Here is a 17094-nt window from a genome sequence, read left to right as displayed (position 1 = left end):
ACAGATGGTGACGGAGATATTGTTGTGGATATTTTCAAAATAAAAGGGGAAGATGCTCTGACAAAACATCGCAAATAATCATTAGTCAACAATAAGGTAAAATGGCTCTGTTGCAAAATATGATGCATGTGTATTTGTCGTATTATTTTTATGTCTACATGTACCCAAATAAAACAGTTATAGATTACAAAAATATGTTTATCTAATGTATTTATTTAAAGTACAGTTTGTAATTTTTAAATAAACAATACTAAATTTGCAAGCAACCATTTGAATTAGAGCAGTACAGCACCATACTGTTTGTTTGATAGATTAAAATGGTTCATCATTTACTAATGCATTATTGAAATCCAAATGTCTGCTTGTTAGCATTAGTTAATGCAATGTGAGTTAACATTAACTAACATTAAACAACTTAATTTTCATAAAACACTAATGTTAACAAAATGAGTATATGCTGTAATAAATGTACTGTTTATTGTTGGGGCTGGCAAATATCATTAACTAATACAACCTTAAAAGAAAGTCCAAACTGCTATAGCCATTGACATCTATAGTATGAGAAAAATATGGATGTCAGCGCTTACTGGTTTCCAACATTTTTTTCTGTTGAACATGGGAAAAGATATTCTGATAAAAAAGAGGCTCAGACAGGTTTGGATTAAGTGGAGAGAGTAAATAATGAAAAAACTTAAACTTTTGGGTGAACTATTCTTTTAAGATGGATACATGAGGCCGAGTAAATTGATATAGTTAATGCACCTCATGCTTTATTTGCCCAGTTGTGCATGTTTCTTTATGACTATAATTTCTCCACAAAACTGTAAACAGCCTTGTGTCACAATGTGTACTTTAAATAAATCAGTTTGCATCAAAGTGGCTGAATAAAAATATAAATATAAAGAAGTGCATACTGCAGCCAACAGAATGTGACATGATTTATAATAATATTTAATATGAATATTTAGCAGTCCCGATATGGGTTTTGATCAAAGTGTATCACCGGAGAATAAAACTGCTTATTTTAAGTATTTTAAAAACAAAATACTGTTTTAAGGGTGACACAGTGGCTCAGTGGTTAGCACTGTCGCCTCACAGCAAGAAGGTCGCTGGTTCGAGTCCCAATTTTGCCAGTTGGCATTTCTGTGTGGAGTCTGCATGTTCTCCCCATGTTGGCATGGGTTTCCTGCGGGTGCTCCGGTTTCCCCCACAGTCCAAAGACGTGTTATAGGTGAGTTGAATAAACTAAATTCACTGTAAGGTATGAGTGTGAATGATTTCCATTACTGGGTTGCAGCTGGAAGGGCGTCCAGTGTGTAAAACATATGCTGGATAAGTTGGTGGTTCATTCCACTATGGTGACCCCTGATGAATAAAGGGACTAAGCCGAAGGAAAATTAATGAATACTATTTTAATAACAAATTAATTATGTTTCATTTTAATACACAGATAAATTAAAGAAACAAGGAAAGCATCATATATATATATATATATATATATATATATATATATATATATATATATATATATATATATATATATATATATATATATATATATATATACTATGTTTGCGATGTTATAAACATATTATAATGCATATTAAATGTTGATGTGAAAACTGTAAAGTGTTCCAAATAAAATGGCAATAATGGGTAAAATTAATTCATTTGCTTGAATTAAACAGGCCACCTTCTATCGTATGTAAAAATAAAGCTGCATTACACTTTTGTTTTGATGCTTGGAAAACCCCTTATGTTTTGGACTCGCATATCGTTAACACAGCCAGGAGACTTTTATTCTGAGTTTTAACACGTTGAAGTGTCTTGCTTCACGAGACAGTTATGTTGTCGTCATTCTTATCACCAGCAACAGCTCCCTCTAGTGGAAGCTACAATCCATGATAAGCTGACAAAAACACGACGCCTGTCGTTACATTACTTACATGTCGGAGCAAGCTATAAATAATATTAACAATAATAATAAATTATGGTCATACTTATGACTGCTCACGACGAGAACGCTGAATGTATTTGATACGATGTTTTACAGCACTGCAGGAGGTTTTATAATGTTCGTTGGACCATAATATGGTAGGACATGTGGTGTTTTAAAACGTTACAATATTTATTGCAATTGCAAAAAGTATTGCAATTAATTAGAGACCCCAACAACAGCAAAGGTACCACGCAGTTACTGTAAGACTTTCGTTAAGACGGTCTTGCATTGTGTCACGTCTGTCACGCCTGTGTAAACAGTTCACCTTACGTTTATTTAGACACATTTAACTACAAATATTTTGCTGGTCATAGTATGTGACACAATTTAAGAGCATGTGTTTGCAACCCCTTTTAGTGAAATGTGTAGAAAGATCCGCGTCTCTTCTCCGGAGCCTGGTCACATGCGCGCTCGGGAATAATGGCTGCACAGGAACCCTCACCACCATCTTCATTAGAAGGCAACAAACCTGGCTTCCCCAAGAAAATACTCGCCAACAAGCTGGAGGACAAGCATCTGTGCAATATCTGCCTGAAAATCCTTAGGAGACCGTTTCAGGCGCAGTGCGGACATCGTTTCTGTTCGTATTGTTTTAATAAGGCAGTGAGGTAAGCGGCATTCAGTCCAGATGGCCCACCTGACACGACAACTACAAAAGATGAACACGACCTGTCAGGCCTCCCGTGCCATTTTATAGCATGTTTTATGGGTTATACGAGCAGTAAAACTATGTTTTATGTCGGGGAACATAAATAAATGCAGGCTGTCAGGTTGTGTTCGGCTTCTTGTTTAGCTGTAAACTACAATAGCCAGACTGTTGCAGCTATTGTCAAGATGAACACTTCTCTTATTGTGTGTGTGTGTGTCTTTTGTATTTATTAGCGAGTTTGGTTGTGTGTGCTTGTGTTTAATGAAAGCTCTTCTTTTCCATCGCAGCTCCGGACCACAGAAATGCAGTGCCTGTATAAAAGAGGACATATTTGAAGAGCCAACATCAATTTTGAAACAGGGCTGTGTAAGTATTTGTGGTTTATTATACAGTCAGAATTAAATTATAGGTGCTGATTATCATTGAAAGTAAATAAATGGAAATGCAGATGCAATTTTAGTTTGATATCAGTCATTATATTTTCTGCATATCTGCTAGTTACAAAATTGCAGTTTCATTGTTTTCATATTATTATTATCACTTATCATTATTTTTTTATTATTGACTGTGGCGGCTAATCTAAAGTTTCTTAACAGTTCAGAAAAATGTCAATTTTACAAAAATACAAACTTATTTTTTACTTCTACACAGTAACTGTTGCAACAGTGATTGCTAAAGTTGTGGCTTTGGTAAAGACAAGTCTATGTAAAGACAAGTTTTGTGACTTTATCTTTTACATGAAACACTAATAGGAAAGTTAGAAGCAATTATAAGCTTTAATAGACTTACCTTGTTTGGGTAAAAGGATTTTTTTGAATGAACAATCTTGGATGTTTTTAAGCATTAAAACAGTTAAATATTTTTTAATTCTTCACATGTTGTAACTTTAAGTATTGCTTTTGTAATATAATGTAACTTAGTAGATCAATCGTGAAATCTCTTGCTTTTTATGACTATAAAGTTTTAATAATCATTCTGGTTAAATAGAATAGTGTTCTTTCCTACATCTATAACGATAACACATAGGAGCAATATCATTGCAATCTCTTTAAAAAAGTAAAATAAAAATCTATATATGTTACAGATTAATATAATCATTGACACCAAATCAAAATTTTGAAATCTAACAAATTTGAAACAATATCTGTATTTTCTGTAGTTTTTACTGTAATATACTGTGTGTGTATGTATATATATATATATATATATATATATATATATATATATATATATATATATATATATATATATATATATATATACACACACACACACACACACTCACATCAGTGGTAGGATGTGTGTGTGTGTATATATATATATATATATATATATATATATATATATATATATATATATATATATATATATATATATATATATATATATTATCTGCAAAAACAAAAAGTTAATTTAAACATTTTTAAAAATTCATGTTTGAAAAATTTTAAACTAAGTTTTCGTGAGAATCACCCATATATATATATATATATATATATATATATATATATATATATATATATATATATATATATATATATATCCACAGATATTGCTTGGTATTCCCAGGTAAAATAGAAACTGCCATTTAAAAACAAAAACAATACACCATCTGGTCTTAAAAAAAAGAATACATGCAATGACGTGGTGTAACCACTAGGTTCTAGTATAACCATCTCTACAATACTGCTTGTCAATTCCTTACTTGTTCAGGAATTACTATGGAATTGTGGATTTGAATATACATCTAGACAAGCTAAAATACTTCTTTCTGACAAGGTTTTGATAAGTATTGTTTGATAAGGTGATAGCAATTTTTACTTGGTGCATATAAAGAAGACTTTAGAAAAGTTCATTTTCACAAAAAAAGTAAATCTAACAATTATGTAAACATAGAAAACTACCTGTTTCGGTAATGATAATCAAAAAGTCGTGTAACCATTTTGACCGGAGAAAATTTTAGATTAAACTGGAGAAATATTAAAGATCTTATTTTCTGGCAGCCATCTTGAAACAACTGGCCCATATGCTCCTTCATTCAAAATTTAACTTTATTTAAACTATTTATGTGTTTTTAAACAGTACTTTAAAATGGTTGTGGAGGATGAGAACATCTGTCATGGACATACCATTTTTCAGCCTTTTCTCATTATCATTATTCATGAAAATTCTGTAAACTATTTGTTCTGTCATGTAAAATAATCTATTAGAACAATTCATTTGTTTTTATGCTGAAATGTTCATGCTAATTTGTTTAAATTACATCATTACACACATTAAACATACCTGGGCATGTTTCGGTAATGAGAATTTCAGTAGAAAATGCAGTAAAATTATCATAATTAAATTACATGGAAAATTACCCATTGTGCTTCATAGAGAACAGATTTGTCTTCATTCTAATGTTTTTTTTGTTTTACCAAATTACTAAGTTTTATATTTAAAATCTTAAGTGCCATGTTGTTTTAATGGTTTCATGAGAATAACCCATATATGGTTGAAAGTTGAGTTGGGAGCTGGGTCTATTCTACTTAAGCTGTGATGAATTTCACCTTGATTTTTTAGAGCGGAGGTATACATGGCAGGTGAGCCGTCTGACAAAAAAGTGCTCTTCTGAATCAAATCAGCAGGATGCCCTTCTGGATCTTTCACTTACTTTGAAGACACTACTGACTACGCTTACATGGACATCTGTAATCTAGTTATTTGCCTTAATAGACAATAATTTAATTAAGGTATTTATGTGAAGTGCTTTCATATAAGAGTTTCCTGTCTTTTACGGTGACTTTACTTGCAGTTCGGCAGTTACGCTTTCACTTATGAACATTTCAGTTATGCCCCCGTGACAAACTGGGGTATTAGACGCAAATAAGGAGTAAGGACTGGTGAGAGTGTTATGGAATTTAATAAGGCACGCCGAATGGAAAGAAAAGAACTTCAGCATTTCGTGATGTGTGTGTGTGTGTGCGGTCCTTTACTGACAGCCGCGTGTGTGGATCTTGTTGGAAAATATGCCGAAAAGACCTACATGACGGTAATAGTTTGATTGCGGTGTTTACTTCAATAATTCCACTAATATATGCATACTCCACATGTCTTAATTCCATTTCTGTTTACTTTAGTTATGATTTTAGTTGGATTAAGGTAATCAAAAATCGTTGTTTGGAGCTTATGTAGGCCTACAGTTCAAAATTCATGTTTAACTGAATAAACAGTAAATAGAAGTACATTTTATTGAACATTATTTATTTTCATCAACAATTTTCATAGTAGAACAGTTTCTCAAGCAGTTTGTGATGCATTTTGGAAACTGGAGATGAGCCCCTAGTCTAATGTGCCACCTGGATTGAGAAACCCGTTCTCAAAGACTTACTTTGTCATTATTTGGGTAGCACACGTATTCTGAATGCCTTCGGCAGAATTAAAATGAGCCATTTTAATCAAGATTAATTGCAAGATTACAGTGAGATTAATCTAGATTAAAAATGTATCTATGCCCACCTATATATATATATATATATATATATATATATATATATATATATATATATATATATATATATATATATATATATATATATATATATATATCTATCTTCTTTGGTGTGAACAGGCCTTAAATCATTTCCACGGCCTGTCCCTGAGACACATTACAGTTGAAAGAAGATCTCACTTTCGATATGTGCAATTTCTTTTAGGCTTTTCCTGATAATGCTGCAAAGAGAGAGTTGAAGCTCTTGAAGCTGTTTGTATCAATGAGGAGTGCAGCTGGACAGGCACCATCAAAGAATACGAGGTACTGCATGTCCCTTCCTGCTTTAAAAAAAAAAGTGCTGGCTACTTTGCTGCCTAGCGGTCTGGCAGTCAGATCTTCCAGCCTGAGCAGCTGAAAATTTCCCACTAAAGCCAAATGTATACTTGGCACACAGTATGTGTACAGTTGAATACACCCAGTCTTTATTAAAGTATGCTTCATTTTGAAAGTATGTGCAAACACGGGGCACTCCACACATGAACACACCATAAAAGATTCATCATTATTCGACGTCTGTGACTTTTGAAAGTCACAAAGATATAAAATGTATTTTGGTCACTTAGAAATGAAATTGTTCATTGTTTATAGCCTCCCCAGTTTGTGATGAACAAAAACTAACCAAAAATGTAATTTACCTCAATAGCAAGAGTAAATATTCACAATGTTTTGATGACTTTGGTCAAATAAATAAATATAACGTTGTATTGAACACACAGATGAAAGATTCCTCTTTTTCCTGTCACATAGCGCTGCTGGTGGATTTTGAAATTAGCATTAAATGGTTATTTTTTGTAATTAATGACTAGGTAATAAAAGTGTCCTGTGTGTGTTTATATATTCTTTGGAGTTATATTTCACAGTTACTGTGAGAATGTGTCATCACAGTCTGTGAAAAGGGTCTATGTTCTGTGCCATCTTCAGTGATGTGCTGTTATGTTGTACTGTCTCCATTTCTTTTCTGACTGTGAAACAACCAGTTCAGTGCAAAGACATTTTAAAAACACAGATGTGAGCTGTGTACATTGTATGTGTTGCTTCAAAAGCCTGTATGTGCATGTATATTATGTACATCCAGTTTTAATGATGTAAATGTGTCCTTCACTTTATGCTGACTCTTGAAAACTTTATCTTGAATGTATACTTCAGCTTTACAAAATCCAATTGACATGGCTGGGAGATCAACTAAGGGCTGCGTTTACACTGCATGGTTCAAGTGACTCAATTCCGATTCTTTTCCCCCATGTGTCCCATTACGTATAAGCAGGAAGAAATCACATGGATTCCGATGTACTCAAATCAGATTCAGGCCTTGTTCATATGTGGAAATTTATCCGATATGAGTCAGGTCTGTGCCCTCCTGTCCACAAGTGTAAGCAGGTGGATCGGATTTTCACCTGCCAATGTGAGTCGCACGTCATTAAAAACCATATCGAATGACGTAATCTCTGATGCTTTCATTTCGGAACAGACTTCAGCAGAGTCCCAAAAACCTTAAATCTCATACACAAGGACTAAAGAAGCTTTATATTGTCAAATAGCACAAGTATTCAAGCATGTCAACGAGAAGGAGAGCGCACAACATCCGCCATGTAAAGCAACATAAGCTATCATAAACTGTGGCATACGTCACATGCGTAAATCAAGCCCTGGACATTAAATCAGGGCCTTTTTAAAACCAGTAGGCACCTTATATGTAAAGAAGATGGCAAAATGAGAACTTTTCTGTCATAAACTATAGTAAACAACTTTGTCAAAAAGAATAAAAAATAAATAAAAAATGGAACCCTGTGAACATTAAAAACAGGAATGGAAAAAAAGAGCGCTCTTTTATTATCAGCTGTCAGTCAGCGCCTGCTCTTTTTTTTTCCGGTCATTATGCCTTTGCTGTGTAAATACAGACAATCGGATACGAGTCACTTTTAAAGATGATGTAAGCAGGTCAGCAAAAAAGTCGGATACAGTCACAAAATTGGAATTGACCATCAAGATCTGCAGTGTAAATGCAGCCTAAGACCAACAAACCTTAGCAGCAAAGCTAGTTTTTAACAGCGTTGTTTGCCATTTTGCATGTAAACCATCTTAATGGCTTTTTTTTCCCTAATCTCTCATAGGCAAACCATGAGGGTAAATGTGACTTCAGGATCCTGCCCTGCCCATCATGCAAAGAGCTTTTGAGAGCCAACGAACTTGAACGTCACAATGAGAGAGAATGCCCAGAGCGGACACTAAATTGTAAATACTGCAAGGAGCCTTTTCATTTTAAAAACATTAAGGTAAGACATTACTGCACAGTTAATTTCTCAAATAATTTCAGGCTATTTTCAATTTATTGGGTTAATTCATGCTGTATAGATGCCCAGTGACATTATATATACCCTTCATATCCATAAACTGATGCAGTAAATTTAATTAATTAAAGTTCCCAAGGTTAATTCTCTGATGACCGCTACTTGTCATGTAGTTGAAAAATTGCTTATTGTCAACAGAATGTCTTAAGGCAACCATCAGAATAAACTGTCACTGTTTTTTTAGGCCCATGATGAGATCTGCCCTAAATACCCAATGATTTGTGAAGGCTGTGCCAAGAAAAAAATTCCCAGAGAGAAAGTAAGTAAATGCTATTTAGGCCATTTTTGTCACCAAGTCAACTCAAACAAATGTTTTTCAGTCATTTTCATAAATATTTTCCTTTACAGTATGTGGACCACATTAAACTGTGCAACCAAATTCAGAACACCTTGCAGATTTCATGTTGTCGGCTGTGATATGACGGTAGGCGAACTCTTTCGATTTATAGATCACATTCCGTTTATTCAACAGTTGCTTTTAGCATCAAGCTCTCTTAAGTTCTTGTAAGTGGAATGTGATAATTGATGATATGTTAATTAAAACAAATCAACAATGGAGACTTAACCACAATAATGTTGAACAAGCAGACATGTCTGCAAAACAGAAAGAATCTGTGAATGCCAAATCCCACTTTTAAACATAAAGCCCCTTATCAACCAGAATAATAAATTCTAAATAAAAATATCAAGTTCTCAATCTCATAAGATGTGTATAAATAGTTATATGTAGTATTTTAAATTAAGATACAAGCTAATTGTATATTACAAGGTGTTAAACTGGATTTATTAGGCCCTGTTTACACTAATAAGTTTTCGTTTTAAAACGCATAGGTTTTTTGCTAGTTACGTCATTCGTCCACACTACACAGAAGTTTTCGAGTGCCGAGAATGCTGAACAGGCCGTTTTCATTTTAAAACGCTGCTGCTTCGTGTTAGTGTGGACGCTGCAGGAGCTGCAGACTGAGGCTTTTTCCTCAATATTAAGAAGACTAAACAAAGTTCAGTCCTGCATCCTCTCCTTGTAAGTTCAGACTTCGCAAGTTTGATATGGAAAACTCCCGAGGACATGTCGGGTAAATCTTCAAAGGGAACAGTGTACTTTATAACCTCATTCACATTACTTTGGCTAGGTTGTTTCACTTTCTTAACAATAAAATGAAAACTTGAAATGAGGAACTGCCTAATTTCATTGTGATATTAGCAACTTAACAGACACCAAAAATGTTAAGGCATCATGTCATCTTCACTGTATGCATATATATAACAAAAAGGAGAATAACATAACTGCCTTCATTTGAAAATATGAAACATACCCTCTCTTTTTGCTGAATAACAGTTTAATAATCAATAATTGGCCATTTAATGTGTAACGTACAATAAGTTAAAACATTATAGGAACAATGAAGCAGTCCAAATGTGCAGAATCAGTGTACGTGGTTGCATAAATTAAAATATTAACTTATCTTTACGCTCTGCCAAACAAGTTACATGATAAGTAATAGATTCAAAAGACCAAAGTCGGGGAATATGTTGTTAGATATTGATGATGAAAAAAATATTACGTTTAACCAACTATAGTGATATTAGATTCAGTGGTAGATCCTAGATTAAGCAGTTCGATGTGCCACAGCTCTCATCTCATATTGCTAATAAAATGCAGAGATTAAATGCTATAATTGCAATCATTATCACACTGCTGTTATTTGTTCGTCTGCATCCTGTAATGCTGTGTAAAATTTTGCTTATTTAAATAAAAAGTATTACTGTGAGCTATGTGTTTTGTGACGCCATTAAATAAATAGTAGAGCATAATATGAAATTAATAAAGTTTTTGTTTTGACGATATCATAAACAGTAGTCAACCATTTGAAGTGGATCAAAAACCCTAAAACTTTTGAACATACTCGACCCCTCATGGAAGTAATAGTATTTTGAAATTTTGTTCCAATTATAATGTTGACTACTTTATATCAGAATATTGCACAGCCATATTTTTTTGGAATGCCTGATTTATATTGTTATGCGAGAGTTTTTTTTATCAGGACAAACCTTTTAAGATCTGTTTATGGATGCAGAAAAATATTTACAAATTTTATTTAACGTACATTCAAAGAATCTTTTATAAAGTTTTTTTTTTTTATTGTTTGTCTTTGTTCTATTTAAAAAATTGAAAAATTTTAAATAAATAGTTTGTTTTTAGTGCATTCTGTTTGTGACGTTAAATGTGTCTACAATGTAATTGCCAATGAAGCTGATATGGCAGTAAACATAAATATTAACTTCTAATCCTATAGGTGGAAAAGGAGAAGATCCATGATCACGAACAAGCCTGTTCCTACGAGCACTTAAACCTCCTCCTGCACTTCATCATGGGCATCAAGGTGAACTTGGAGAGTCTGCAGCCTCAGAGTCTGGAGCTGGCCAGCCATAAGATCCAGCGAGCTGCATCAGTCTCTGCGGAGCTGGAGCTCAAGATGGGCCAGTTGTGTGGAGCAGGGGCTTCCGTGCAGGGGGCCTGTGCACTGCCCGCCTCCACCCGCCGGCTCCGACACTGGGTACGTCTTTCACTCCCTCTCCCTACGGCCGTCGGGGGCAGCTTTGAGCTGCAGCTGCACAGCGAGAAAACCAAAGTGGTGGAGCTCAGCCGGTCGCTGTCAGGAGCTTGAGCTGAAGGTAAACACCTTTGAGAACATTGTCTGCGTGCTCAACCGTGAGATGGAAGCGCTCCGCTACCACCATGGAGGCATATAACCGCCACACCGGCTTGACCAGGACAAGATTGAGATACTTAACAACAAGGTATTGCAGGGTGTCCGTGGGGTCCATTTTAAAGCCTTAAAATGTCTTAAATTTCAAAAACAAAATTGTATTCCTTAAAGTCACTGAAATATGGTACATATATTTAGATTTATAGGTCTTAATAGAGGCCATGTGTCTTAAATCATTTTAAACAGGTCCTAATTTTCTTTTGTCCATTTAAAGGCTGGTTTATACTTCTGTGTCGAGCAGTTGGTGTGACCCACGGCACATGCCTTGCTCTTAGCTGTGCATTTATACTTTTGCATACTGTTTGCATTACACTGCAATAACACTTCCGAAACACTAGTGGGCAGTAGGTTATGTTATGATCCTCTGTATAGAGTTTCTCCGCAGGTGTTTTGTTTTGTCTGAACGCTACCTTAATGTACAAGTAGCTTAAACTCACTCATTCAGAGACAGGAACCGGTGGCTTGCAACAACTTTAATCATATGGTAAACACAAAACATCTGGAGCTTCTTCACAGGACTCGACACTTGTAAATGCTCACTCCATCGGGCTTGTGGACTCAGCACTACCCACACTCGGCACAGCTACCAAGCTGACCAATCACAGAGGTTGTGCTATGCGTTGTTGCGACGTGTAGTTACATTTTTGAAAGGTGCATGCCTGCATCTGCCACGGCGAGGCCTATGTGACCGTGCGAAACCTGCACTGGACCATGTGGGTGTGCTTGATGCAGAAGTATAAATCAGCCTTTAAGTGACCCAATTTGGCAGACACCCATCCAGTTTTCAACAGTTTATCTCAATAAAGCTTCTAACAAAAGTTACAGTACATTTTTAACTCTATTTACCAATGTAGTTTAATTATCTTTCTTACAAAAAGATTTGTTTAAAAGTTCTCAGTGTATTTATAGCTACCTGGTGAGGACACTGACCTGGACCGACTGTTGTGCATACATTTTGTTTATTATAATTTTTAAAACTTGTCAATGTTAAAAAAAAAAGAAACGTTATGTTGACAAAAGTACATGTATATAACGCGAATTTGCTTGTTTTGACACAAGAAACATTTTAATTTTTTTGTATGAAGCAAGTGACCAGGCCAGTGTTTAGCCCGTGTTAGTCTGAAATTTCATTCATAATGGCCTTAAAAAGATATTAAAGTCTTACATTTACCTCGATGAAACACAAACCATGTTTGTTTGGTGTGAAGCAGATAATTTTGGTTTTTCCCCCAAAAATGTTTGATTCAGTACTTGATGTTTGCTCAGGTACGGCAGTTGGAGAGGACGGTAGGCCTTAGGGATCTCTCCATCGTGGAGATGGAGGCTAAGATGAGGGAAATGTCTGCTGCCACCTATGATGGTGTCTTTGTATGGAAGATCTCAGACTTCTCGAAGAAGAGACAGGATGCTGTAGCTGGACGAGCGCCTGCTATGTTTTCGCCTGGTACTTTTGCTCGTTTATTCGTCTATATGTTTTGTAATGATTAGGAATGGTGTGACTAGAAACCCTCTAAAATCCCATTTATTTTTGACAATTCCATTTTGTTTAGATCTGGAGTGTTTTTTTAGTTTAAATTTAATAATCAAAAACCTTGTTTGATTAATTTGAATTTTAAAAAAATGTACAGTTCACAATTCAAAATTGCATATATAGAATTATATAACTTTATGGCATGCACGTAATTATTTTCTCAAAATATATTTTACTTTCTGATTAATACAAGGAAAAATTCTTTCCTTATATAATAATTAAATATCATAGTCATATATCATATACGATTGTGTGTATATTAATGCATTTTTACTACTGCTTTAAGTACATTGTACCGTTCAGTTATAGTAGTGGTATACCTTTGTTCTGTATGTTTCATTAAGCTCTGTTAACTTGCCCTGTTGTCTTTTGCAGCATTTTACACAAGCAAATACGGCTATAAGATGTGTTTACGCATCTATCTGAATGGGGATGGGACAGGACGTGGCACTCATTTGTCTCTGTTCTTCGTGGTGATGAGGGGACACAGTGATGCCTTGCTCAAGTGGCCTTTCAATCAGAAGGTCAGTCTGATCAATGTATGAGATGTTTTTCAGAGGATTTAAGATGTTAAAATGATCACATTGTAAAAAAATAGTACCATTCTAAAGTCAACCATGGTGATTTTATAAATGCCAAAATTAAGACTTTGATCACAGGGTAAATCTAAATCTCTGTATCACCTACATGATACTGAGGATAACAGCAGGTGGTTCCCAGTATGCCAAAGACACCAGTTAAAACTAAAAAGGGTCTGCTCTTGTTTGTGTAAACATTGGAAATGTCTACGTTGCAAGTTCCATACAAGCAAACGAGTCCTTTTTCCACAATTTGTTCAAGTCCAAAATGTTTTTTTGTTAAAAAGCAAAGAGAAGCACTTAATATCAGCATTATAACTGGTCAGAATGGCTGTCAGTAATACTTTTGGCATATGATCAATTGATAAATTATACTGATATAACATCCTGATGATGTTTTTTTTCTTATATACAAACTTGTTGTCACAGCCTTTGAATGAATAGATGTGATCATGAAATAGTCTTCAGTACATGCATGTTGCTAAAATTGGACTTGATTAGTTCTGTAGGAGGCTTAAATATTGATTTGGTGCTCAAAAGTTTTTTTTACGAATCGTCAATGGTTAGAACAGCTTTTGTTTAAAATAGAAATGTATTTCCTGTCTTCTAAATTTAATGTGTACTGTGTTGCAATCAAGAGTACATTTCTAAGAGCATCTTGGCCAATGTTTTTAGCTTTTGTTAAGGCATGTATTCTTTCTTTGTTGTGGACACTTGCAGCATCAATGTGGAAATTTCCATTCCCTCTGTATTTTTGTGTCATCCTTCGTTTACCTTCTTTTGAATCCTGAATGACTTGCTTCAGTTTTGCATCTATTCACACCAGCTCGAACGCAGATCTCGGATGTAATTTCATCCAACACCTTGATTCCTCAGGTCACCCTCATGTTGCTGGATCAGAACAACAGGGAGCACATCATCGATGCCTTCCGGCCAGACATTTCCTCTTCCTCCTTCCAGAGGCCTGTGAGTGACATGAACATTGCCAGCGGCTGCCCGCTCTTCTGCCCGCTCTCCAAACTAGACTCTAAGAACTCCTACATCCGGGATGACACCATCTTCATCAAGGCCATCGTTGACCTCACAGGCCTTTAAGTGTCAGATGTTGCTGCTTCACCATGCTCTTTCTCCAGCCTGTAGTGGTTCCTGTGCAGTACTTCTTTTGTTGTTGTTTTCCTGAGGACTGTTCCCTCAGCCAGAGCTCTTTGCCGTGCTTGCGCGAGCCCAAAGAGACTACTGTACCCTGTGCAATATTGTGCCAGGGGTGACGCCACTCTGCATTATGTACCAAAATCGTTCCCAGAATTTGTGCAGTTCCACTGTAAAATAGTTGCCCTTTGGGAACCTCTCCCTCTCTCGTAGTGGGATAGCTGTCAGCTGTGATTGTAACGTATCTACTTGCCTGTGCCATAGATGTGGCACCTTGCCTTTTATACAGATTGAGAAGACTTGCTCCACAAGACAGACATCATTTCATTTCCACGCGCTCGGCTTGTGTCACGCTCACTATTTGGGTGCTTTTTTCCTTTCCTTAGTGTTTGAGCTACTCGTAAGTGAATGTTTCGTGTGTAGACGGACACAGAGTCACCCTATTGAATGATGTCGATGCATTCATTTTGCGACTGCGTAGTTAACTTGCTTCACATGCAATCGACGGTCTTCTGACATTCCCTTTTTGAGCATAGTGTGCCTCGAATGTTTCTCGTTTCCATTGGTTCTCTGTAGTGGTGGACATTGCTTGAATTCCCAAAGTCCAAAGCGCAGAAATTGGCTTTTGATTACCTGCTTGAGGAGTTTATGTGCGTGTGCGTGATGTTTTTGGGCCTTCGTTTCCATTTTTGGTGTTCTTTGGTGTATTAGTTTGCATGTTGGATCTGTGGAAGATACATTCAAGTTAGCAGCAGACCAGGTTTGCACCCTGAGCCTGAGAATCGAAGGCAGTTTCATTGTAAAATCGCTGTCGAAGAAAATGACTAAATCACGCTGGTGTCAAAAATCACCCAGTTTATTTCTTTGGACCTCAAATGTCTCATCAGTTGACGTGGTGATACGCGAATAAAAGATAGCCTAAAGGTAGTGTTAAGTAGGACAGGTAATCTCGTGTGCTTTATCGTGACGTGGAAAGGCTGATGTCTGTTAGCATTTTGATGTTCTCCTGTGTTTTTGGGTGTTCTGTTGATATTGTGCTGCTTTGGGCAAACATAATGGATGCCGTTAATACTATATGACTTGCTTCGGACCGTGCCGATCAGTATAAGCCAAGCAGGTGTAGTCAGTGATTCCTGTCGTCTTTATCCCAGAAAGACTGTGGAGTTTGCGTTTTGTAAATGTGCTAGAAATCGAGGAATGTGATTCGTTACGCCATTTTGAAGTAGCCTCAGTCCTTAATATACATACAGTTCAGTGCGTTCTGCCATGAGACTTTTACTCTTTTTATTTGCAACCAGAGACGGCATTACTAAATATATACAATGCATAACTCCTACATAAGGGCTTTTAGTATACAGTACGTCAGTACGTCTTCCATGTGAGCTTTTCAGTCTGGTTATTTTCGGAAACCGAGTCTGAGATGCTTTTTTTTTTAAGATGCCTTCATGCTAACAAAGCACCTGGACCCAGCCTATTTTCAAACCAGTTCCCACAGATATCGAAACCTCTCTGTGCATGAGATGTTTTGATAGAGAAGAGAAAAAGAACATATTGTAAATTATCGGTTTACTTTGTAGACCAACACTTTATTTGTATTGCTTTACCTTTTTTATCTGTCGATTGAGATGCAGTATATGATGATAAATGTGAGTGTGGTATATTGTTTTATGTATAAATAGATAAACTATACAGTGTACACGGTTTTGCGACTGATGTAGCTGTGGATATAACAAATACAAATCATATAGATATACATATTACGTATATATATATATAATATAGATATATAGATATATATTAATAGATTTATATATTAATAATAAATGTACTATTTCCTGTTGGGATGGTTTCAAAATGTGTTCGGGCTCATTCTGGGCTTTGATAAGTTCTCTTTCACTTTGGCAGCATCCTCTGAGAGAATGAGACTTTGAAAGATCTTCTGGTTTTTCCCCCTCTCTCTCTCTCAAGAGCCTGTCTACATGAATAAATCTCACCGCCGTAGATTTCCCAGCTTGCTTTTTGCCCCAATGAGATTTCAGAGTACTTGTGTGAATAGTTCTACAGATGTGACGTGCCTCTGTAGCATAACTGCTTATATACAAATGTTCTTATACATAGCTTTAGCTAACGTTGCATGTGGCCAGGGTGTTGTAAATCACATTTAAAAACAATATATTCTTTGGGATTTTTTGGAATACATAGCGTTTTTATTTAGCTATTTTGAATAGCCTTCACATGATTTAATAGTAGTATAGTAGTAGTGCACACATTTTAGCTTGTGCAGTTATACAAGTGTCCTTCCTGTTCTTGAGTGTGAAATCTGCTGTTTGCATTCACTCGATCTGGGCTCATCTTCATACGCTGAATAGGCGACTCGGAAAAGCTTGACCTTAAGTGGCTGAGAGCCCTTTTATCTGTAACAAATATTACATTAACTGATTCTGATTTGCTTTTTATTTTTGGATATAAACATACGCTACACTAGAAATGTGCTATTTTTTAAGTTTTTGCATACCGTTGTTGAGAATAAAAACTCA

General features: G+C 35.7%; 1 protein-coding gene across 1 annotated transcript; it reads left to right on the top strand.

Moving 5' to 3' along the window:
* Nucleotides 1–1875: 1875 nt before the first annotated feature.
* traf2a (Tnf receptor-associated factor 2a) lies at nt 1876–16307 on the top strand. Its single transcript, XM_056457867.1, is given in 18 exon segments — nt 1876–2094; nt 2357–2607; nt 2936–3014; nt 6347–6374; nt 6377–6444; nt 8295–8456; nt 8716–8790; nt 8880–8903; nt 8905–8955; nt 10826–11063; nt 11066–11100; nt 11102–11179; nt 11181–11252; nt 11254–11284; nt 11287–11330; nt 12566–12743; nt 13206–13354; nt 14285–16307. Coding segments are annotated over 17 exon segments (1719 nt in total). The 5' UTR covers nt 1876–2094; nt 2357–2419; the 3' UTR covers nt 14504–16307.
* Nucleotides 16308–17094: the final 787 nt, after the last annotated feature.

This window comes from Danio aesculapii, chromosome 5 (genome assembly GCF_903798145.1).
Source record: "Danio aesculapii chromosome 5, fDanAes4.1, whole genome shotgun sequence".
Lineage (NCBI taxonomy): Eukaryota > Metazoa > Chordata > Actinopteri > Cypriniformes > Danionidae > Danio > Danio aesculapii.
Note: the sequence above shows the minus strand (reverse complement) of the source record. Positions and strands in the feature narration are given on the sequence as shown.